Here is a 25,077-nt window from a genome sequence, read left to right on the forward strand (position 1 = left end):
TTTCCTCCAGGTAAGCCTCAGGTAAGCATGAGTTTTCGCAAATGGCAACTCTGAATTGTGGTCAGCCTTCCTGTTCTTACAACAAACATCTTAGACCCACATTCCAGTTTTCTTCCTCTGCGACTTCACATGGCTTTTAAAACCAAATGAACAGGGCTGCAGAGGTGGCTCAGTGAGTAAAGGTCCTTATTGCCGTGATGGCAACCTGAGTTTGATCCCAGGGAGCCATGTGCTGGGAAGAGAAACCAATAGCTGCAGGTTGTCTTTCACCTCCACGCATACAGCGGATGTGCATACCGCCTCCAGTGAATATACACGTCCGTACATACGTACATACGAACATACATATATAGCACCAAGTAAATAAACGTACCCCTCTGACTCAAAATAAGCTTCTTGCAGTGCCCTAGCCAGTGTTGAGTGTGTCTTCTTGGAAAGGTTGCTCCTTCTTCCCTCTGAATCGGCTTCTCTTTGAAAATAAGCGTTCTTATGTCAGTGATAAAACATTAATTACAGTAACTGCGTGAACTATAACAATGGGGCTGTGACCTGTTCTTTTTGACCAAATACTATGTGTTTCCTTGTGTTTCTGGAAGTTCTGTACAGACATGGCTTTGGCACAAATTACTGTGCCATGTGCTGGAGGCTGCATTTTATCTTTTCCTGCATGTTTTCCCTTCTGAGATTGATCCGATCATTGCAAGAGGCAGAAACAAGCAACAATCATATTAGGCATGCTTTCAAGCTGTAAATTATTTTTAAAAAATTAACATTGACTTTTTATTTTAATTTAAGGGAAATTGGTGTGTACTTCTCTGATATTATTTCTGTGTTTCCATGTTAGTCAATTATTTGTATATCTATTTGGTTTTGGTTTTGAGTCAGAGTTTATTTCACTTTGTATCCCAGGCTGGCCTTGAACTCTCTAAGTATCCAAGGCTGGCTTTGAACTTGAGCACTCTGTCTCTTGACTCTCTAGTGCTTGTATTATCGGTGTGTGTGTGTGTGTGTGTGTGTGTGTTTATGTCAGGCTTATGTATCTCAACACTTGTCTTATTCTCTGTTCATAGTGACAGTAATTAGTAGCTGGGGCACAGTACCCCTAATATTTGTATTTTTACTGAATTCTTCTGTGTTGCTGGATAGTTTTCCCTTTCATTGTTTACGGATGTAACATTGAACTGAAAATCTTCAGGCAGTTAGACTTCTTTCATTCCAGTCATTTCTTTGAATTCCAGGAGTAAGGTTACAAAATACAGCTGGGCAGTGATGGTGCACGCCTTTAATCTCAGCACTTGGGAGGCAGATACAGGTGGATCTCGGAGTTCCAGGACAGCCTGGTCAAAAACCAACCAACCAACCAACCAAACAAACCTCCAAACCAAACCAACCAAACAAAAATATAACGATTTTATGACTTCTGATACTTGGTTTACTTTTTTGTTTGTTTGTTTGTTTGTTTGTTTGTTTTTGAGACAGGGTTTCCTTGTGTAGCTCTAGCTGTCCAGGAACTTGTTCTGTAGACCAAGATAGCTTTAAGCTTAGATTCACCTGCCTCTGCCTCCCTGGGATTAAAGGTGTGCCCAGCCTTTTTCTTTTTCTTTTTTGGTTCCATAGCCGAATCACAGGAGTCTTCCAATTATTAAAAGTGAAAAATTGCAAATATAGCCAAGGCAAGCACTATAGTGGCTCATAACCATCTGTAACTCAGGTTACAGGGAATCCAGCGCCTATGCCTTAGCAGGTACCTCCCTTCATGTGGATAGAGAAATGTGTGCTCATGTGCTTATGCATGTGTGCACACACACATACACAAGCACACACAGTCCATGCATATATACACAAGCAAACGCTAATTGCATGAAAAATAAAATAAAAACTAAAGTAAATCTTTAAAGAAATGGAGTCCTAAGCTATGGGGCCTTTGTGTCTGGCTTTTGTCACTTAAGGTGTTCTTTTAAGGTTTGTGTTGTCACAAATCTTCATTGTTTATGGTAATTTTCATTCCATTGTAATATTATGGGGGTTAAATTTTTGTTTGTTGATTGTTTCAGTTGTTTCTTGACTAAAGTTGAGGCAGCATGGTTATGCCAAAAATGTATTATTAAATATATCTTACATTGCACAGCAAAGATGTGTTGGAGTAATAATATGCATGAATAAAAGTGATACTTTATGGTTGTAAGTTGATTCCTTAAACCAATTATATATATAAATATTAATATATACATAGTATATAATAATTGGCTTGGAAATTAAAATTCTCCTGCCTCAGTTTCCCAAGTGTGAATGCTACCATATATGACTTTAAAATTTGTTTGATTTTTCATCATGGTGACTCAAAATCACTTGATCCAAACAAAACAATTCCTGCTTCATTTTGTTTCTGCTTTATTTGTGGGAATTAAACTGTCATTTTGAGAATACTTGGCTCCTTTACAAGAATGTGCTTGTGAAACAAAGCTAAAGGGAGGTAGCAGTGCCTGCCCAGCCTTCGCTCTCACACCGACATCACAGGTGGCTTAACTTGCTGCCATCTCTCTATTCTTCAAAAAAAGGAAGGAGAAAAGAATTGATATTTATTGAAAACAAGGCTGCATTTCTCTCTCTTTATAGCATTTGAAATATAATTATAGGTTTTCACATTAAAATCCATCATGGCTAGGTTTTAAGATGAGAGATTTGAAGTGATATTTAACCTTTATAATTTGGGGGAATGCTTATGACTATGAATATAAGGAAACGTTTAACATAATTTTAACAGAAAATTTCAAAGGTATGGTACTTTAATTTTGTCATTTTGTTCTCATGTCTTCAAAGAGGATGAAGAAGCAATCTTTATCTTCCTGAGGTCCTTGGCAACCATGGATTTATTATTATTATTATTTTAACTATTTGCTTCCAGGAGCCTCATAAATTTAAATTCAAGTTCCTTGTTTTCTTGGTCGGTTTCTAGGCCATTTGTGTGCACCATCTGGGATTTGCTAGAAATGGAGTCTCTGCCTCCTTCCAACATCTACTGTCAGAGTGGGCCAGCAGTCTTTGTTCAAATACCTCTGTCCTTGCCAGCATTTTAGAACCTCTGCCCATAAATACATGCATGCTAGTTTCTGCTTGCTCCTGTAATCTTTTCTTCTTCCTCTCTCCGCAGAGACCTCATCTTCCACTAACGTGACCAGTTTGTTCCCTCTTTGGGCCTTTATTCTCCATGTGGCATACTTGTTGAACCTTAGCTGGACTTGGGCCTCATTTCCTTTAAATGTGGTTGCCTGCCCTAGAGCCCTCTCAGCATTGTAGGGGGAGCTGGGCTCCTCAGCTGGCGTTTTATTCCCCACACAGTTCCCTCCTGTCTCACCTTGTTCTTTACCAGAGCTCCCCAGCCATCTGGTTCTCCTTGAGGTTGCCCAGTGGGGGATAGGAGAGAGAGAGGGAGCCAGCTTGAGTTCCTCCCTGTGTCTTTTCCACATCGCTTCTATGTTCTTCTGTCATCTGCTTTCTCTCTCCCTCTGCATTTCAGTGTTAACTATTTCAGCAGAGATCATTTCTATACTAGAGTACAGGCCATAGATCATCTGTAAATGCCGAATGAATAGAAAGAATATTGAATCAGAAATAAATGGTGGTGGTTGGGTGTACCTGAATAAATCAAGTCTATAGCTTGCTATATACTATACGCGAGATGCGAGACCATTCATGATGTCTGAATAGAACATAACCGAGACAAGCTGGGGTAAGATGGTGTGCCCTGGACCAAAACGTTTCTCTGAAAGGCAGAGCTAATGGTAGTGACAAGTGTGACCTTATGTGTGCAGTGATGAAGATGACACAAAGTAACACAGTAGTTAAAGAGCTCAGTCTCTGGAGACAACCAGCCTTGGTTTTGGATCTTGGCTTTGCCATTTATTTCATAGCTGTATGACTTGCAGAGGTTACCTTCCTCGCTGTGCTTCAGTGTGTTACTGTAAAGTGCACTGCCATCTACAGCATTTGATGCAGGTTGTGTGCTTGCTGTCTACCAGGGAGCTTGAGGTGCTGAAGGCACACTAACAGAGACAACCCTTGGCTGCATGGCATTGCATTTGTAATGAATGGTGAGCTCATGACTGTCAGGTACAGAACCTATGTAGAGGTAGTGGCTTTGTGGGGGGCGGGGGAGGGCTGGAATTTTAGGTGGAGTGGCCGGGAAGATGTTATTGAGAGGATGACAGCTGCAGAGGCAAGGAGACCAAGCTATGCAGCTTAAGAGCATGCTCAGCAGGAGCAGCAAGTCAGAGTTCCCAGTCGGGCGCAGGCCTGGCCTGGCCTGGTGTGGAGCACTTGGAGCACTCGGTAGAACAGAAGCAAGGAGTTGTAAAGTTAATGGTGGCAGTGTCTTTGGTATGGGCAGGACATGTGGATCTCTAGTCAGTATTGGGTTTTATTGTTGCACCTAACTAAATGGCAGTTCCTAGGGAACTTAAGACTCATTTTAAAAGATAAGATAAGAGTATTTCAAAGAGGTACCCTTCCTAAGACATTCTGTAGAAGTGTGGGGTTCCAATTAGATCTGTCCAAGAAGCTAGCAAAATGCCATTGCTAATCCAGCATTGAGGATTTCAGCACAGGCATTGGGAGCACAGCTACTTTTTATGGAGAAGAAGGGCATTGGCTCAGGCACTTGCCATTCACACCAGTATTAATTCCTCAGGGAGGAACACGTCTCACATTCTTAGAGTAGTTGTGCTTTAGAAAGCAAAGGCTAGATTGCTGTTAAACCTGAGGTGACTGGCTAAGTGGAGGACTCCCTAATGTTTCTCTGCCAAAAGCACAGACGTCTTGAAGAGTAAAGGATAGATGAGGAAAAGCTGTATTCTGACCTTGTTTCAATAGCCAAGGAGATCACTGCTCTGAGCCTTTTTCTTCATTGGTAGAGAAGATAATCTTTGTTCTGTTTGTCTGAGAGTTGCTGTAAGACTTTGGGTAATGCTGGTGAAAGTAGCAGGTGAGATAGACGTGTACAGGGGTCTGTTGTGTAACCGTGTTTATTTGCTGATGTAGTGTGTTTAGTAAATGTTCTTCTATCTAGTGTGAACATAATAGTAAAGACAGTTGTTTTGAAGCTTTAAGCTTGAGAGAAAGTTTATGTGGGTGAAGACTATGGAGCAGTATTACTGAATTCTCTGGTTAAGTGTGCTGGGTGTTCTGGCCCAGCAGCAACAGAGTCGCATTCTCTAGGCTTGGTTAATCTTTATTTTTTCCAGTATTGTCAAGGCACTATGTGTAAGGAGCTTATATGCAGCCTTGTTGGCTAAGTTGAGGCTTTAGGATCCACATTTCATGTGGTACAGTTATCAGAATGCACAAAGCCCGAGGTGCATTCTGTTCATACTAGGAATCTTGACAGCATTTTAGCTTCTTCTATATGATTGACTTACTGTTTTAACAGAATCCACGTTAATGTTTCTGGATGACTTTGTATGTGATAGGTGTTTTATATGCATTAGGGGACACCTTTGCAAAAAAGGGAGGTGAAGGGTCCCAAGGAAATGGGCTAAGTCCAGGTGCCTCCAAATCTTCTGGTCCCCAGTGTGATGTCCTTCTCAGTGCTGCTTTCACAGTGAGGCTACGCAGCTTTCTCACTGGGAGGGTGGCCAGAGGAGTTTCAGCCTGCAAGGGAGGTCAAGTGACTTTTGGCAAACCCTCTAGCTCTGTAATGCTACTGTGGCACTGTAACCAGAGTGTGGATTCAACACATTCTGCTGTGAGTGTGTGAGTGTGTGTGTGTGTGTGTGTGTGTGTGGTGGGGGTGGAGGTGGGGGAATAAACCTCACACTTTCTCAGAGCTCAGCATAGTCTCATTTGGTTGTTTTGAAAGACAATAACCTGGTGTTTGTTTATCAGGTTCCCACAAGTTCCCATAGTCTTTGCATTCTTTCTTTATTCAGCATGAAAGTGGGATACCTTTTAACAGGTGTTATTCTTCATACTGATGTGTACCGACTCCCATGGGGTAGGTGTTCATGGGGTTGAATGGACAGGTTGTATTCATCAAACTGGTTTGCTGCTTGTTTGATTCTTCAGCTTCAGGAATTTACAAAAATTTTAAATAATTTGACAGGCATAGCAATGTGAATTCTTTGGTAGCAGTGCTTTTTAAGATGTTTAATTGTTCTAGGAGAAAGATTTACAGTGAGTTTTAATTACCTATGGACTGCATTTGCATACAGGCTCTCATAGGTTTTGATATGCTAACTAATTTCTACTTATTCACATACTTTAGAGTAGGTATTGGATTTGATTGAAACATTTCAGTTTAACGTTTCTGGAGTAGTTAATGCATGCATGTGATATAGAAATAAGGTTTCCTTCCGTGCCCTGGCTCCTGTCTCTTGCTCCCCACCCTCAGGATCTGAACTTACTCTGTTTTTATATATGCTTCTAAAGAGAAATGCATCCATAAGTGTGTGTGTGTGACAGTCACTCCTGAGGTCATCGTATTGAAGCCAAACTTAGTGCAGACACCTGATTAGTATAGCAAACTGTAGCCCGGGACTCGTGAACTAAACAATCCTCCTGCCTCAGCTTCCTGAGTAGCTTGGACTACAGGTATGTTCTACCACATCAGGCATGTATGACATTCTCTAATCAAGTATGAAAGGATTCATGAAAAGATCTGTTTGATGTCTTGATCTAGCTCCGTTTTTGCTGAACAAACAGTACATATGAAACTGGCAGGAAAAGATTTGCTTTTCCCTTCTATCTGAAGGCTGCCTCTGGCTACCCTGTGGGGTTTCCAGTTCAGCAGGCAGTACCTGGGGAAGGACAAGGGCCCAGGGCTGTGGGCCTACCCCAGCTCCACTCTTTGTTTCAGGGCAAGGATCTAAGGGGAATGCCACCTGGGCAGACAAGACAGGTAATGGTTTCTCTCTGTTTCAGATGTTCCTGACAGTTTACCTCAGTAACAGTGAGCAGCACTTCACAGAAGTTCCTGTTACCCCAGAGACAATATGCAGAGATGTGGTGGATCTGTGCAAGGAGCCTGGAGAGAACGACTGCCATTTAGCCGAAGTGTGGTGTGGCTCTGGTATGGACCCGGCTTTCTGTTTGAGCTCTGCTATCTTCTGTTCCTTTTGGGTTCTAGGATTGGTATTGTGATGGGGGGTAGGGTATTCTTGTTCACCTACAGACAGCAGGATAACCTGCACCTTAGAAGGTCAAGTTCTCGCTTTTTCTTTTGTTTTTTTCTTTTTTCTGTAACAGAAGGAAGTCACTGAACAAAGACAGGTGACAAGTGTGTTGGATGGAAGCTTCGGGATATTGTTATGGTCAAGTGTTTGGTACTCAGAAGTTTATTTATTTTGTATGTTTAAGTTTTCCTTTCTGAGCATTGGTGGTACCCACCTTTAATCCCAGCATCTGGAAGGCACAGACAGGTAGATTTAGGACGGCCAGGACTACACAGGGAAACCCTGTCTCAAAAAACCAACCAGCCAACCAACCAAACAAACAAGAAACACCAAACCACCACCAGCAACAAAAAGCTATCATTAATTAGAAATTTGATGCTTTCCTTCTCTTCTTTGATGTTGGGGATTGTCTTAGTTTCCTGTTGCTATGCTAAAATAGTTAGAACCAACTTCTGAACCATAGTTCAGGTTGTCATCCATTATGGTGGGGACATCACAGCAAGAGGATCTTGAGGGAGCTGGGCACATTGTAGCCACACTCTAGAAACACAGTGCTTACTAGTACTTGACCTATAATCCCCAGAACTGAAGAAAACAAAACCAAAAAAGAAAGCATCCTTACTCCAAAGCTTTAAGTGTGTTTTCCTGTTGCTTTCACTCTCTTCTTCCTCTCGCTTCCTAGTCCCCTCCCTCCTTCCTTTTTCATATCTTTTCTGCCTGCTCATGCATTTGCTTGGAGAACATTTCTTGGATGCCAGTGTATTAGATTTTGAGGGATGCAGAGATGGAAATTTCCTGCTTTCAGATACCTCACAGTGCAGGAGGAAAAGCAGGTAGCGTGTTCCTCTTACAGTGCTGTGAGGACAGCAGCAGTGAGGTGGAGATGGACGTGTGCCATCTGCCAGAGCAAAGGGTACCAGGGACAAAGATGAGTGCCTGTGCCCATCCTCCCCTCCCCCTCCCCTCCCCTCCCCTCCCCTTCCCTCCCCTCCCCTCCCCTCCCAGGTTTGTAGTGCTTAGGGGAGAAGTGGGGTGTCTATTCGGAATTTTATCCCCTTTTGTGGAGGCCCTGTAGAATTTGTATGCTTTGTATAAAGTGGTTATATCATCACTGTTACTCGAAGTAGAACCAGGACTGCATGTCGTTTGTTCCAACTGAGCAGATTAAGTTCGGGGTTCAGTCACAAAATTGGCTGCTGAATACCTGGCTGCCCTGTCTCTGTCCATGTTGTTTATTTAAGGCGCTGAGAGGTGGTGTGTGATTACTGATAAGTGTATAGTTTTCATAGGCCACGTCAACATTCTCATACAAATCCTGTCGATGTCATTGAGCTCCGAGCTCATGCACTTGCTTCTTAACCAGCATAAGGGTCTCTCAATTCAGCTTTCTCTCCTGAAGTAGGAAATCCTTTGTTAGTTTATTATTTCTTTCTAACTCAGGATACACTGTTTCTACTGAGGCTCTTCTCAGTTATTGCAGTATTTAGCTGTGTCTTTTTTGTTTCTAGAAAAGTCTTGAAAGTTGGCAGCCTTACCGCAACAGGGCCAGATATCATCCCATTGAAATATTCTTCTGTTTGCAAATGAATAAGTTTGACTGTTAACATTATTTACAAACAGATAGTTTCTAAATGTTGGGTTTGGGAAGTTGGCTGAGTGTGGGTCCATGTGATTGCTTCATACAGCATGGACTTCAGTTTGCAGCTCAGCACTCATGCAGTTGGGTATTGCTGTGAGCTCTGTAACCCTACTGACCGGGGTACAGGTTGCAGATGAGGACATCCCAGGGACTCACTGGACAGCCAGTCTAGTGAAAATGGCAAAAATTCAAACTCAGTGAAGAGACTCTGTTTCAGAAAATAAGGAAAATGGAAAGTCTACCACTAGAGAAAGACATCCTAATGTTAGCTTCAGGCCTCTAAATGTGTGCAGAAGGGCACATGTGCCACATGTGCACACAATCTGTATATATCTCACTCCCTCTCACAAAAGGAAATAACCTGTATTAAAGACTAGATTAAAACTTGAGCTGAGACCATTTAATTTTAATTTTTTTCTACATGTGTCTAGGGACTCATTGAACATTAATATTAGTGAGAGTGGGTCTCTGGTTATATAGATCACACAAATCTTTGAAACCCTCAGAAGTTAAATTGCATGCCTGTAGATAATAAGAAGCCACTGAATTAGACTCTTAAGACCCTAACAACTGGCACAGACCCATTATTTCTACTGCTTTATACTGACTTGACACTGATTGTGTAGAAAATCAGTGATATGTCAATATTTTGAGTTCTGTTGATGGAAAAAATATGTGAAATACAAAGTACTTCCTGTATCTGTAACATAGATTATATCAAGGGTGTATTTGCCTTTCTTTTGCCTGTATATAATGTAATTTTTTTTTCTTTTAGAACGCCCAGTTGCTGATAACGAACGGATGTTTGATGTTCTTCAGCGGTTTGGAAGTCAAAGGAATGAAGTTCGCTTCTTTCTTCGTCATGAACGCCCCCCTAACAGGGACATTGGTATATAATATTCTGTGGATCGTAACTAGTGTTGGAGCTTTTTGTTTTGTGCACCGTAATAGCTGGGGCGGAGGCATGGGAGGAGAAGCTGGGGAGTCGGTGGGATGAAGGGAAGCTAGGACATTAGAGCAACAGCGCGGGGTTCTTAGTCAGGATGTGACTGACAGTGGAGAAAAGGAGACACAGTGTGCTTGAAGAAGGTGGAGGCTTGTTTTAGTCTCCAGTGTGTTAGGAAGGAGTCAAGGAAAGAAGCTGAAATGGAAGGAAGAGGAGGCTTATCCAGTACAGCAAGGTCCCTAAAATGTGTATCTCACACTGATAGGTTCTCCTCTTAGATAAAAGAAGGAAGCTGGGTCTCCTAACAGGAACAGGAAAGAGATACACTTAACTCTGGTGTTTCTTACCTGAAAACATGTAATTTCCTGGGGTGGAGAGAGAGATGTGGGAGTGATGAGGTGGGTGGACAGGCTGAGCTGTTAGAAGAGGAGCACGTGCATACTGGAGAACTAGGGTGCTGGACACATTGAGGCGATCTGATGAGAGATGTGAAGGTGGTGGTTTTCCTCTAGTGGTGCCCTGCAGCTCAAGGTTGTGCTAGAAGACAGACTGACCTAGGGTTGGTGAAAGTGTGTGCAAGGTGACATCTAGGCCAGATAGGTGTCTTAGTGATGTTTCCTGTTGCTGTGACAAAATAACTTGGCAGAAGCATCTTAGGGAAGGGAGGGTTTACCCTGGCTTACGGGTCAAGACTTTGTACAGTGTGTTTGGAAGGAAGTCAAACTGGTAGGAACTTAGTCACCTCACATTCACAGTCAGGAAGCTGGAGCAATGAGTACCTGTGCTTAGGTCACTTCTCCTGTATACACGGCTAGGGGATGGGCCGCTCATAGTGAGCAGTGGCCCAGTTAAAGCAGTTTCAAGCTTTAGTTAACTGCTCAAGGTGCTCCCACACAGGCACGGCCAGGAGCTTATTTCATGAGTGAATCTAGGTGTGGTCAGGTTAGTGGTTAGCACTAGCTACCATCACAGTGGTTAGGGTGAAGAAAGCGTGGCTTTATGGGGAAAGAGTAGATTGTATCCAGTGGTGAACCTCAGAATTAGATTAACAGACAAATGTAGTGAGGGGAGAAATGAGTGATGGAAAAGTAGAGTAGTTAAATATGAAGTTTCAGATGTAGACCCTTTTTCAGGTTAGACTCTGAAAATGAGAGTGGGATGGCAAGGGCTTTGTAACTGATAGTTGTGGCCTGAGTTGATATAGGACAGAAAGGGCAGAGGCAGTACAGCAAGTGGGAACTTGTGGGCGGCTAGTGCTCTAGACACTGAGATGGGGCTTCGTCTGTAAGGTGCAGGTGAATCCGCAGTCAGTCTGGGGAAGCCACAGGTTGAACAGGATCACTCTATCTTTCTAAACATGCTGGGATTTTTAAAGGAAAGTTAAGGATCATTTTCTTGGGAGTAAGAATGTAAATAACATCTTAGTTAGTGGGCAGTGTAACTTCCCGGTCTTATTATTTGCTGTTATTTTAATCCAAGTATCCACGTGCTGCTTGGACATTAAAAATGATTAGTATCAGGGGCCAGAATTGACTTAGTTTGACGTCTTTACAGATGAGAAGTGCTGAGGCTTAGGGTTAAGTTGTCAGGCCACACACCTAGTGGCAGAGCCAAGAGCACAAACCTGACTCACCCAGAGCAGGCTGACTTAAATGTGTTTCAGTATCACTGGTGTTTGTAGTTTTATTTTAAATATAGAGTTTCCCCCCTAAGCCTTCTTTTAAAAATACACTTTAATTGACATTTGCATTGTGTTTTTATTTTATTCTGTATTTACATTACTGTATACATTCTGAGTTCCAATAAAGTTGAATTTTGGCTATCCATCTCCCAGTTCAAATGTCTTGCTGTGTGCAACACTGGGTGAATTATTAAGTAGTCTCCCAATAGTGCATTATGCACTTTTGGTGTATCTGTAACGTGAGAAATAAAAGTGTCAACTAAGACAGAGGACCTATTTGCCCATTGTTGCAAACACCAGTGCCACAGTGCTTAGACTGGGACAGAGAAGATGACTGTTCATTCTGCCATAGGGAGGGCTCGACTTCCCCGTTTAGTTCAGACTAGCTGAGGGTTAAGAGACTGCTAATGCATGCTGTTTAGCTACGACTGTGACCACAATGTGTTTGAAATGACTTGTAAAACTTTTGCTTTTTACTCTAATTGTGTAACTGCCTATAAGTAAAAGCTAACTGAATATTTTTCCCTGAGACAGAAGAAATTATTTATACTGTAGAAAAATGCTTTTCTTAGAGAGAAACTGTGATAGATTACTTAGGTTATTTTATTAGAGTCAAACTGCATTAAAAACTGTTATTAAAATTACATATTGAATATAATGCTTGCTTCTGAGGCTAGCTAGTCATAATTACTTATTTATTTATTGACACAAAATTTGTTCTAAGTTCCCTGATAGGTATAATAGACATGATTCAAAAAATGTTTGTCTTAAAATCTCTCAAATAATTGTAATGATTGCTTTAATTTTCAGAAAGTATGGGTATGAGTTTAACACTTTTTTTTAAAAAAAGTTATCTTTGTTGATACTTCATATATGTATTAATTTAAATACATTCCTTTCCTTTGTTGTGCATTGAGTAGTGCTGAGATACCTGGTTTGGCTTGAAAACCTATTAGTCAAAAAGCAGAGTAGTTACTAATTTTTAGACTTTCTCAAATCAAGAGAAATGGAAATAGTGTTCATAAATGAATGAGGATATACTTTATAGTAAGCTCATGAATTTCCACAGAATGTCCCAGTAAATAAAATAATGAGAACACCACAGGTTCTGTTTTTAACTACTTCCTTCTTGAAGTATGTGCTTTTCTCACTGTTAGTGAGTAGAGGTGGACTGATTGCATTTTCAGTTCTTCTACGGACCCAGCATCCTGATCATGCCAAGAAAGCACACACCACCACTGAGTTATCTCCACATAGCCCACGCCCCTTACTTTTTTAAAATTTAAATTTGTTTATTATTATTTATCTAGCGTGTGTGTCTGTGTGTGTGTGTGTTTGTACACGCGTGTATACATGTGCTCATTCCATGGCGTGCATATTGTTGTACTATAGCATAGATGTGGAAGTTAGAGGAATACTGCGAGTCAGTTCTCTTTTTCTACCCTGTGGGTCCATGAATTCAAAGAGCTCACTGGGCTTGGCAGCAAACACCTTATTAACCTGTGGAGATGTCACTGATCCCCAGCCCTCTTTTTATTTTGAGACAGGCAGGTTTTGGACCTGGCCTTCTCTTGGTTGAGCCTCGTGAGTAGCTGAGACTGTAGGTCTGTGCCAGCAGGTCCCCATGAAGCTCTTTCCTCACTGCATGGCCCAGACCAGGAGGAACGAGTATAAGTAAAAGGTGTGAATTGGTTGGAGTCAGAGGTACAGTAACTTCCCACCATTGTTGAGTGACTCGAGCAGCTTCCTAGGGAGTGGTGGGATGTGAAATGCCTTGATGCTAGTCACTGTTTCACAAAGTTGCATTTTCAATTAGGAGACCTAACCTCCATTGCTGTTAAGTATAGCTACCCAAGTATCAAACAGCAGTAAAACAGAAACAAACGCTACATAGACTTCTGTCAGCTTTGATGTTAATGCAGTTTTTTAATCTGTATTTAGTGAGTGGACCGAGATCCCAAGATCCAAGTGTAAAAAGAAATGGTGTCAAAGTTCCCGGCGAGCATCGGAGGAAGGAGAATGGGGTAAGTGTTCCTTTGTTATCTTGTTCTGTGCCACAGTGATGCTCTTAAATGATGCATCTCATTTATTGTCATTTTCTTATTCAGCAGATTAATGGTGACCCCTTTTAAGGGCTTTTTCTTAAAATTATTTTTAAATGTAAAAAAATTAATTATTAGTTATTTCAGGGGGATGGGTCAGAGGGGTATCAGATCACCTGGAGCTGGAGTTACACACAGTTGTGAGCTGCTGACTGTGGGTGCTGGGAATTGAACCTGAGTCTTCTGCTAGAACAGTATGTGTTATTAACCACCGAGCATCTCAGTCCCTGTAAAAGCTTTTAAAAATATATTTCATAGGTCTCTCCCAGATTCTTATATGCCTATTACTCTAAGAGGCTAGTTGCTGAGTATACCATAAATTCACAACAAAATAAATGTTTGGCAAGTTCCAGGAAATATTTGATGCTTTTATTTGTTGCTATCTATAATCACTTTTAGAAAAATGGAAAATTATTTATTAATGATCTTGCTGTTGTATATGCATTGATATACCTTTGAAGGTGTTCTTTTCAGAGCCCAGAATTTTAAATATCAATCTGAATTTGCTGAATTATCTTACTTTACTTCATAGTTAATTTTGGCCAGAGTCTCGGGTATCTAAAGTGCCTGCTCTCCACTGTAACTTCCTGGTTCTGTTCTTTGATTTACAGTTAGTTATCTACCTGTGATGAGGCCAGTGGAAGGTGACAAAAGTAGTTTGGATAGCAAAATATCTCTAAGTATAATCTAACAAATAATTTCCCCAAATTGGTGTTTACTTTTCCAAAGGAAGCTTTATATAAGTCTAATTGAGAGAGGAGATACAGCAGGTTGCCTCTTTTTTTTTTTTTTTTTTTGAGTCAGAGCCTTACTGTGTAGCCCTGGCTGGCCTGGAGGGCCTCCTTCCGTAGATTATGCTAGTTTTGAACTTGTGACCCTCCTCCTGCTCTGGATCTTAAGTTCTGGGATTTCCTTAGACTGGGTTTTGGGGATTGGAAAGTCAGACTCTTGCTTCAGCCCCCTGGTTGTTGGGGTTGGAAGCCTGTACTGCCAGGCCCAGCCAGTGCTGATTTATGTTTAAATCCTGTCTTGATGTCAGCATTCTGGGGTTGCTGTGGACACCCTAGTACCATTTATGCAGCCACAGTCTACTGTTCTAATGTAAGTTAACCACAGAACAAAGTAATCATGACTGTTTATGTTTCTGACCAAACTATTTAAGTAATTAAAATTTTACAATTAGTTTAAGTTTTACAACTTAAAAGATCATTGGCCTGTATGAGTCTGTTTTACATCTTAATAAGTCAAGTCAGTGACTATTAAAGTAAAAATTAATCTCTGGATAATTTTGTTATGATTAGTTTAGATGGAACTTGTAAGTAGGCCTTTGAATGGGATCTCTGAGCATAGCATAGAAGCAGCTGGCGGTGTGTTTCTGTTTGCAGGTTAACAGTCCTAGGCTGGACCTGACGCTTGCTGAGCTCCAGGAGATGGCATCTCGCCAGCAGCAGCAGATCGAGGCCCAGCAACAAATGCTGGCTACTAAGGTAGTGTCTTCATAAACCTCATCACCTCCTACTGCTGGTGTCGTTGTTGGAACTGTTCACAGTCACTCTGCTTATAAGCAGTTGCCTCTCACAGTTACCTGCTCTGTGACTTCAGCATCTTTCAGAAATCCTTGTATCATTCTCCTTCAAGATTTTCTTGACCCCTAATCTTTGTTACCATTCTTTTTTCTTTTTGAGTTAGGTATCTGTCTCTGTTATCTTTGCTGGTCTCAAACTCTTGGACTCAAGTGATCTTCCTGCCTCTGGCTCCTGAGGAGCTGAGATTGTAGGCCCCTACCACTGTGCCAGACCCAGTCTTTGGTTTGGTAATGGCTAATTACCCCATGCTCGGAGTCAGAGAAATGGGAGAGTTAAAAAGAATGCTTTGCTTTCTCCCCTGGAGCTCACCTGGCTGCAGTGGGAACGACATTTACTAACGCCATCACTGTCAGTTTTGCTACTTGGCCCCAGCAACAAAAGATGCTTTATTCACCCTGATCTTGAGTAAGAAAAAATGCCCTGGGAACATCTCAGTCACTGTGGAAACTAGTCTCACTGCTGCTGCTTCTGTTGGCTCCTCAGAGCTCCATAGTAAAGCCTTAGCCTTTGCCTGCCACTCTGCCTCTGTGGCACTCACTCAGCTTTGCCTTTGGGGTAGTCACAGGTGTGTGCCGTGTTCCAATAAACCTTTAAAAAAAAAGATTCATTATGTAAACAGTGTTCTGCCTGTGTGTATGCCTGCAGGCCAGAAGTGGACACCAGATCTCTTTATAGATGGTTATAAGTTACCATGAGGTTGCTGGGAATTAAACTCTGGACCTCTGAAAGAGCAGCCAGTGCTCTTAACCTCTGAGCCATCTCAACAGCCCAAAACAGCACGTTTTAGGGGCTGAGGAAATGGATTAGTGGTTAATATACTTGTTGTCCAAGTGTGAGGACCTGAGTTTAGATCTCAGAATCCATGATTCTGATGTCTGTGACCCCAACCTCCCTACGGTGAGACACCCCTGCCCTAACTATGCATGCTGGATAATGAGAAGAGAAAGAGAGATTGATTGATTGAAAACAAAAACAAAAAACCTTGCCAAGCTTGTTTTACTTTCAGGCTCTAGCTTGTCAGCCCTTAGTCTGTTCACTCAGAATCCTTAACGTAACCTGTCCTTTAGTGACTGGAGGCTCCAGGATGCTGGATAGTGACATGACGACTTGACAGGTAGCTGTTCTCAGCATGCACTGTGCTCTTGCATGTGACACTGTCTTATGTTCCTGTGCGTCCAGACTCACTCGTGTATGGTACCCCACACCACAGTTCCCATCCTGGGGTGCAGCACTTCTCTAGCTAGACCTAATAATCATCTTGGTCCAGTTTGGGATCTACTTAAGAATGAGTTTGTGAATCAAAGTTTGGAGTCTGAGGTTCTGCCTTTCTACATCTCAGGATAAGCTCGTGTGCCATCACAGTGAGCAGTGAGACACACATTCATATAAACAGCTGACTTGCAGAGTGAATCTCTAATCTCAAGATCTTCACTTTGAAATTTCATGTTTTTTACATGTTTTAGGCATATTCTGAGATGTTTACCTTAATAGTAGATACTGTAACTGATAGTTTAAAATTATAAAGTAATACAAGTATATTTTAAATTATATAATTATAGCTTTCTAAAGGTGTTACCTACCCCCTTGTCTCTTTACAGTTTCTGCTTATGGCATTTATAATATATAACATACTCCTCAAGGATCTATATTCTGTATTTAATCCTTTCCATAGCAACATGTAGTTGTTATTGCTAATTCCCATATTATAGATGTGGAAACAGATGTCTGTTCTTGGTGAAGTTATATAATATGTCCAAGGTCTCGCAGGAACTTAGTTCAGCTTGGGTTTGAATCTGAATTTGAATTCATATCCTTTCTTACATTGTCTCCCAGGTCAAATGGGTCCGTCCTTCCTTCCTTCCTTCCTTCCTTCCTTCCTTCCTTCCTTCCTTTCTCTCTTTCTCTCTCTTTCTCTCTCTTTCTCTCTCTTTCTCTCTCTTTCTCTCTCTTTCTCTCTCTTTCTTTCTCTTTCTCTCTCTTTCTTTTTCTTTCTCTCTGTTTCTCTTTCTCTCTCTCTCTCTCTCTTTCTCTCTTTCTTTTTCTTTTTTTTAAAGATTTATTTACTTATTATATGTAAGTACACTGTAGCTGTCTTCAGACACTCCAGCAGAGGGAGTCAGATCTCATTATGGATGGTTGTGAGTCACCATGTGGTTGCTGGGATTTGAGCTCAGGACCTTCAGAAGAGCAGTCAGTGTTCTTAAACACTGAGCCATCTCTCCAGCCCAGGCTCCTTCTTAAAATTAGCTTCTTTTTAAAAGTTATCATTTGCATATGTGTGCTTGTGCACACATCTCTACCACAGTAAAAGTGTGGAGATCAGAGGAAAACTCTTGTGAGTTGGCTCTCTTTCCACCAAGTGAGTTTCAGAGATTTAACTCAGTTCTCAGGCAAGTACTTTTACTTACAGGCCCCAAATTAGCTTCTTACAGGTGGTATCTGGGGTCAGAGAGGTAGCTCAGTTGGTGAAGTGCCTGCTGGGCAAGTAGAGGAGCTGAGTTTGGAGCCTCAGCATGGTGTAAAAGCTGGGTGCACGGGCAGCATCTGTGATGGAAGAACTGAGGGGAATGCTGATGGGGACAGGCGGAGCCCTACAGCACAGTGACCTTCTAGTCTGGCCAGGCAGGTTCAATGAGTAACTCATACTCTGTATGACCCCTTCCTCCCAAGGCTCAGGGGTCATGCAGAGGAGGGAACAGAACGATTTTAAGAGTTAGAAACAGTGACTACAAGGAAACAGTGTTTTCCAGATGTAACAGGGCATTTACATAGAGGAACTCATTGCAGTTATGACAACATGCATAAAACCTGTGCAGCCTCAAGGCAGACAGAATCCCAGGCTGGGGAAAGGAGTTGGGCATGCAGTCCCTAGCTGAGGAGCTGTTGTGAATTGACAGCTTCTGGGAGAGGCGAGTCAGTTTTCTTTAAGGGTATGACCCCTGGTAGGTTGGCCATCCTCCAGTGGAAGGCACACAGCCAGGAACACATGAGCAGCACAAATTGTACTTGATTTTTTAAAGTGGGAGAAGGCTCAGCAGTTGAAAGGTTATACTGCTCTTCCAGAGAGCCTGAGTTCTATTCCCACACTCGGGTCTGGTGGCTTATAACTGCCTATAATTCCAGCTTTAGGGGATCTGAATCCCCTAGTCCCTGTAGGCACTTATATTTATGTACACATACTCACACACATAATTAAAAATAAAACCCTCTTTTAAGAAAAAGGACACAAAGTTGGGTGGGTAGGGAAGGAGGTATGGCTCTGAGAGGAATTGGCCAAGGGTTGAATATGATCAAACTTCATCACACAAAGCTCAAAAAATTAATAGAAATGAGGGGGAGAGGTGATCAAGGGAGACACCCATTGTTGGCCTCTGGTCTTTGATGCTGGCATGCATGCACATATACACTGTATACACATGCACCAGCCTACACGGCTACCCATTTTACAAGCAGGTTTTTATAAAACTGCCTCCAGTTTTATAAAACTGCGTGCTTAGTGTGTAGGAACCACTGGGATTAAAAATCCTAATTCTTAGGTTTTCTCTCCACGAGGTTCTACGGTGGGCCAAGGAGTGTGTTTTGGATTCTAGGCAGGTGATTGTGGGAGAGCAGAACAGGGTTAGAGGAGCGCCAGAGCGCCAGTCTTGGCCTGCAAGGGCTGCCCGAGGTTGTATTGAAGATGGGAGTGTGACTGTTTAAAATGACAGCCCAGTAAGTGCTTCTTTTCTTTTTCTTTAGGAGCAACGCTTAAAGTTTTTAAAACAGCAAGATCAACGTCAACAGCAACAAGCTGCTGAACAGGAGAAACTTAAGAGGCTTAGAGAAATAGCTGAAAGTCAGGAAGCTAAGCTTAAGAAAGTGAGAGCGCTAAAGGGCCATGTGGAGCAAAAGAGGCTGAGCAACGGAAAACTCGGTGTGTAACTCGTGGAACGGCCACATTTGGAATTATTTTGGCATAAGAAATCAGAGCGACTCAGGGCGTTTATATGGATTTGTACTGAGAATAAGTGTTTGTTTTTAAAGAAAATTTGAAGAGAATGATTTGCTATAATTTTGATTGCAAGTTCCTCTTGGTTGAAGTTAGCATTGATTTTTTTTTTTTTGGTAAGATTTTAAAATTACATCTTTAAATTATATTTTTCTTAAATTCTTGATCAAGGATTTAATGAAGATATTTTTGTTTATATGGTACCTCTAGTTACTGTATTGCCATATTATTAAAAAGTAATGTTTTAGTGATTCAGTCACTATTTACCGGTACAAAATTGAAAGCAAAAGCTCTAAAGAAATTTGATTTCCAAAATTTAGAATTTAATGTTTACTGTATAATATTCACTATATAATTTCTTCGGGGTCTTCAAATGTCTGTATCTAGACAGAAATGCAGGTGTTTAGTGATGTCTGTGTTGATTTCAGTTGCTTCTAAAAGTAGGTTGGTCCTAGGACGTTTTCAGAGAGCTCTCTACTTACTAGAAAGTTCATTTTAAAGCTCTTTCTTACTGTGGGCCCTCTCCCTGCTCTAGTGGAGGAGATCGAGCAGATGAATAGCTTGTTCCAGCAGAAGCAGAGGGAGCTGGTGCTGGCTGTGTCGAAAGTGGAGGAGCTGACGAGGCAGCTGGAGATGCTGAAGAACGGCAGGATCGATGGCCACCACGACAACCAGTCGGCCGTGGCTGAGCTGGACCGCCTTTACAAGGAGCTGCAGGTATGTGTGGCTCCCCTCTGAATGCAGTGGGCACTCGTCCCTAGAAACACAAACTGTCCGTAGAAAGTGACCATAGCTTTTGGCCTTTAGCTGCTTTTCCTTAAGGAGGGTGGAAATGGGAGTCCAGAATAAACTTTAGATGCCTCACACAGGAAATTTGAGGCATAACCACAGCCAGTGGCCTGGCACCGATGTCATTAAGTTTAAACCAGGAGGGAGCACCTTACATATTTGGATATTATGTAATAGTTAACCATGTGATTGCCTCCTGAAGGTGCTTTTCTTTCTTTTCCTTGGCTATCTTTTTTCCCCCTTCCTGTTTTGTTCAGTTAAGAAACAAACTGAACCAAGAGCAGAATGCCAAGCTGCAACAACAGAGGGAGTGTTTGAATAAGCGCAATTCAGAGGTGGCCGTCATGGATAAACGCGTCAGTGAGCTGAGGGACCGGCTGTGGAAGAAGAAGGCAGCACTGCAGCAGAAAGAGAATCTCCCGGTGAGTGAGCGGGCGAGCGGGCGAGCGGGCTGCTGGACTCGGGCCTGGGGAGGGGAAGCTGCATCCTCAGAATCCATCCAGCTGTGCTGAGAGGACAGTGCAGTGCTGTGCCGACCAAAGACGACCTGTTAGCTTCCCACGTTCAGCTCTTACCTTTTCTTCCTGACACTTGCAGCAAGGTTGTAGCAGAGTTCCATGGGCAGTGCTTCTGTTGGGGACATTTTTTTATAGACTCTGTGGCTAAATTCTGAAAGTGCTGATCCTGAAATTTCAGTCTTATGAATTGTCATCCAGTAAGACGTATAATAGTAAAAGATTTGTGCTTTTTAACTAAGGTTTCACCTGATGGAAATCTTCCCCAACAAGCAGTGTCAGCCCCAAGTCGTGTGGCTGCTGTAGGCCCTTACATCCAGTCATCCACTATGCCACGGATGCCCTCCAGACCTGAGCTGCTCGTGAAGCCAGCCCTGCCTGATGGTTCCTTGCTCATGCAGTCAGCAGAGGGGCCAATGAAGATACAGACACTGCCCAATATGAGGTCTGGGGCTGCTTCACAAAGTAAAGGTAAAAGTGGGCTCTCTCCACGTCCTTCACAGTCAGCGCTCCCCATCCCACTCTGTCTTCCAGTTTTGAGTATTTTCAAAGTTGTTTTCATATTACCTCCCTATGTTAAAATCTCAAGTTCCTTTGTTCTTTGTCAGTGATTTTAACCTTACCCAATATAGTTCAAATCAGGGTAAAATCTAAATTATTTTAGAAATGACCTTGCAGGATGTCTGGTGTTCCCCCTTTCATTCATTCGTCCATCATTCTCTGTAGAGGTTGAGGCAGGAGGATTTTGTTTTGGGGGCAACCTGGGACTATACAGTAGGACAGTATCTCAGAAAAGAGAAAGAAAACAAAACAGTTCTTGTTCTGAATGAAAGCTTGGTCTGGTGTTTAACAAGTGAGGTCTTCTCGTCGTGTGTGAAGAGACTGTATACATAAGGCAGTAGTGCCATTGTTACAGAAGTGAGCTGTGGCTCCGTTCTCTTTAGAACAGTGTTAAAGATTCAGGAGCTTTTATGCATGTGCATCGCTTGCTGACAGATTTTAGAATAAAGGTAAAGACCTGGGAGTTGTAAAGGTGAGGCCAGCCGAGGCTCCACGCTTTAGTTGTCCTTGTATTCTGTGTAGTCAACAGGTACATGCAGAGGTACAATGTGCAAGCCAGACTTATGTAATGGAAGGGTAGCTGACAGGAGAGTGTGAGGAAGTGCAGGGTCTCAGCGTTCTTACCATTTAAGTAACCATTATGTTTTCTTCTGTGTATCATTGTTTTATATATATATATATATATATATATATATATATATATATATATATATAACTGATTCTAAAGTATTTGTTATTTTGCCATAGTTATTATTATAAAGCATTAATAATATTAATTTTCTAAGACGAAAAAAGCCATGGCATATTTGTGTGTGTGTGTGTGTGTCTGTTTTGTTGTTGCTGTTTTTGAGGTGGGATCTTGCTATATATAGACCAGGCTGGCCTTGTACTCACAGAGATCCACCTGTCTCTACCACCCCTGTCTGGTATTTGAAACATTACTACTAGTGTAGAAAATCATAAACACTCTAAATAGTGAAAGCTGGATTGGAGTTATGAGTGCTCATTTACTGAGCCATCATCATTAAAGCATTGTTTATAAGATCTATCTTGCAAGCCTCAACCTGCTGTATTGGAATTTGTCTCTGGGTGATGCTCACTCTTCCTCACAGTCAAGGATAATGAAATGGGGCTTTTCTGGTTCAGGCCGGCTTTCTCTTTGCTTTGGCTACTTGTAAACTGCTTGAGTAAGGTGGAAAACCTAAAAGCAGACCAAAACCTAACATAGGTGCTTTCTACATAAATTTGCTGGGAGTGTGTGTGCTCAAACTGTAAAGCTCTTTCTAGAGATTAAAAGTCTTAGCAGTCAAGTGAACTGAACCAGTGAAGTGCCCTTGAATGTGAGTGACCTCTGGCACCTTTCTGCATTCTAGGCTCTAAAGCTCACCCAGCTAGCCCCGATTGGAACCCTTCCAATGCCGACCTCTTACCCAGCCAAGGCTCTTCTGTACCCCAGAGTGCTGGAACTGCTCTGGACCAAGGTGAGGCTTGTTGTGCTACCTCTGAACATTTTGCTTTGACTCTCTAAAAGGTATTCTTTGTACCTTTTCTAGCTAGCTCCTTTTCAGTTGGTTAAGACCAGGGACAGTTTATGAAAGCACTTGGCGGGCCTGGTGTTGAGAGAGATCTAGGAGAAAGAAACAAGAATGATAAGCAGATTTATTGTAAACAGTTTGAATATTGAGCTGGGTTTTTTTCTTTGTCTTTAGTTGACGATGGGGAGATTGCTGTGAGGGAGAAAGAGAAGAAAGTGCGTCCCTTTTCCATGTTTGACACAGTGGACCAGTGTGCTGCCCCACCCTCCTTTGGTACCCTGAGGAAAAACCAGAGCAGCGAGGACATCTTGCGGGATGCTCAGGTACTTAGCACTGTCTCGGCTGCTATCACCTAATTTGTTTCCCTAGTACATTTTTAAAGAAAAGATTTTAAAGTATTGTCTGTGAGGAAGAACAAAAATAGAGTATTTAGAACATTGGAAAATACAGTGGGTGTCTGTTATGTCCATTTCTGCTGTTGAGTCATGATTGTACACTGCCACCCTATTGTGGGCGTCTGGCATATTTGCTGCTGGGTCACAGGTTTTTGCAATTGTCTAATATGTGCAAGCACACCAAGGAAGACTGTATCCCTCCAGATGTTTTATTTCTTTGAGATCTGATAGATGAGCATAGTGACTCACATCTTCTTTCCAACACTGAAGAGGCTGCCTCAGATTGGCAGCCAGGCTGGGATGCAGTGTGAGATTCTGTCTCAGAGGATGAAAGTGCAACAGAAACCCTTGAACTCTGGCACCAAGGTCATGTCAAAGACATGACGGTGACCTTCAGTGAATTGGGGATCTTAACTTAGGATGAATGGACCTGTGGATGAGTGCTGCGAGTTAGCGATTTTCAAGTGCTTACAACTCAGGAATTGCAGGTTTTGGTATGGTTTTTTGAGACTTGCTTTTGTTCTGTAGCTAAGGCTGGCCTCAAACTTGTCCTTTAGCCTTAGCTGGGATTTCAGACATGTAGAATGTTTTCATGTATTGATGCCCTCCATAGATATGAATGATGTCAGTAAAGAGTTTTGCCCTGCTAGGAAGCAAGACTAGGAGGGAGTCATGGGGCTGGGGAAGGAATTGCATTATGTCACTCTAAGATATATTAACCTGATTTTAATATTTGATTTAAAGCTTTAATGATTTTAAAATGTGGAAGCAATATTTTGTCCACTTTTCTTTTTTTTTTTTTTTTTTTTTTGGTTTTTCGAGACAGGGTTTCTCTGTGTAGCCCTGGCTGTCCTGGAACTCACTTTGTAGACCAGGCTGGCCTCAAACTCCACCTGCCTCTGCCTCCTGAGTGCTGGGATTAAAGGCGTGCACTACCACGCCCAGCCTTGTCCACTTTTCATGGGCGTGTCTAGTGTGCAGGAATATATTTATATATGCATTTCACATATCTAGGTGCATATATGTGCCCATGGGTGTGGAGGTCCAAGGTTGATGTTGGGAGGTTTCTTCAGTTGCTTTTCTACCTTACTCTTCCAGGGAGGGTCTCAGTAAGTAAGTAACACTCAGTTTGCTGATGGGACTAGTCTCACTAGATAGCTCGTGGGCTGGAACTAGAGCGTGCTCTCACTCACCGTTTACAAGGGTTCTGGGAGACCAAATTCCAGTCCACTTGTTTTGTTGCAACTGCTTTAGCCCTTGAGCTAGCTGGAGACCCAAGAGCTGATGTTTTTATAGTATGTACTTGTATTTGTGACGTGAGCTGACAAATTGTATTGTGTGTACTTTTGTACAGTATTTTGACTTCCTTGCTGTGTATACTGTGTGTTACAGGCTGTAAATAAAAATGTAGCTAAAGTACCACCTCCCGTTCCTACAAAGCCAAAACAGATTCATTTGCCTTACTTTGGACAAACGGCTCAGTCGCCTTCTGACATGAAGCCAGATGGAAATGCTCAGCAATTGCCAATAGCTGCTACATCCGTGGGGGCTAAGCTCAAGCCAGCAGGGCCACAGGCAAGGATGCTGCTGTCTCCTGGTGCCCCTTCAGGTGGTCAGGACCAAGTCCTGTCTCCAGCATCTAAGCAAGAAAGTCCTCCTGCTGCTGCAGTCCGGCCCTTCACGCCCCAGCCGTCCAAGGACACCTTCCCTCCAGCCTTTCGAAAACCCCAGACTGTGGCAGCAAGCTCCATCTATTCCATGTACACCCAGCAACAGGCACCAGGAAAAAACTTCCAGCAGGCTGTGCAGAGTGCCTTGACCAAGACGCAACCCAGAGGCCCCCACTTTTCAAGTGGTAAGGTTCCATTGTTTGTATTTTTAAGAGGGTTGTGCCACTGTCCATGTTCATTGCAGGTCAGAGGGCAGCTGGTGGAGGTCAGGTCTCTCCTTCCATGGGGAGCTCCAAGGATAGGACTCAGGCTGTGTGAGACTTGCATGGTAAGCACTTTTATATACGATCGTCTCACCCAGCCCTTGATTTAAGGTAAGGTTCTTGGTTTCATTTTTTACCAGTTTTAGGCTTAAGTCCTATGCCAAGCTACTGGTAGACAGTAAAGTACCAAGTCTCTAGTTAGATGGAAACTTTGGTTGTAAGAATTTGAGCTGTGCTCTGG

General features: G+C 42.4%; 1 protein-coding gene across 1 annotated transcript in view; it reads left to right on the forward strand.

The window, feature by feature from the left end:
* Trp53bp2 (transformation related protein 53 binding protein 2) overlaps positions 1-25,077 on the forward strand; it is a 53,270-nt gene that overhangs the window by 12,812 nt on the left and 15,381 nt on the right. Inside the window, exons 2-12 of the mRNA NM_173378.2 lie at positions 6,916-7,063; positions 9,581-9,694; positions 13,374-13,456; positions 14,920-15,021; positions 18,859-19,033; positions 19,644-19,825; positions 20,155-20,319; positions 20,655-20,883; positions 22,347-22,454; positions 22,683-22,831; positions 24,296-24,758. Coding sequence (NP_775554.2) covers positions 6,916-7,063; positions 9,581-9,694; positions 13,374-13,456; positions 14,920-15,021; positions 18,859-19,033; positions 19,644-19,825; positions 20,155-20,319; positions 20,655-20,883; positions 22,347-22,454; positions 22,683-22,831; positions 24,296-24,758 — 1,918 coding nt within the window. The remainder of the gene's footprint in view (positions 1-6,915; positions 7,064-9,580; positions 9,695-13,373; positions 13,457-14,919; positions 15,022-18,858; positions 19,034-19,643; positions 19,826-20,154; positions 20,320-20,654; positions 20,884-22,346; positions 22,455-22,682; positions 22,832-24,295; positions 24,759-25,077) is intronic.

The sequence above is a fragment of the Mus musculus genome, chromosome 1 (genome assembly GCF_000001635.26).
Source record: "Mus musculus strain C57BL/6J chromosome 1, GRCm38.p6 C57BL/6J".
Classification (NCBI taxonomy): Eukaryota; Metazoa; Chordata; class Mammalia; order Rodentia; family Muridae; genus Mus; species Mus musculus.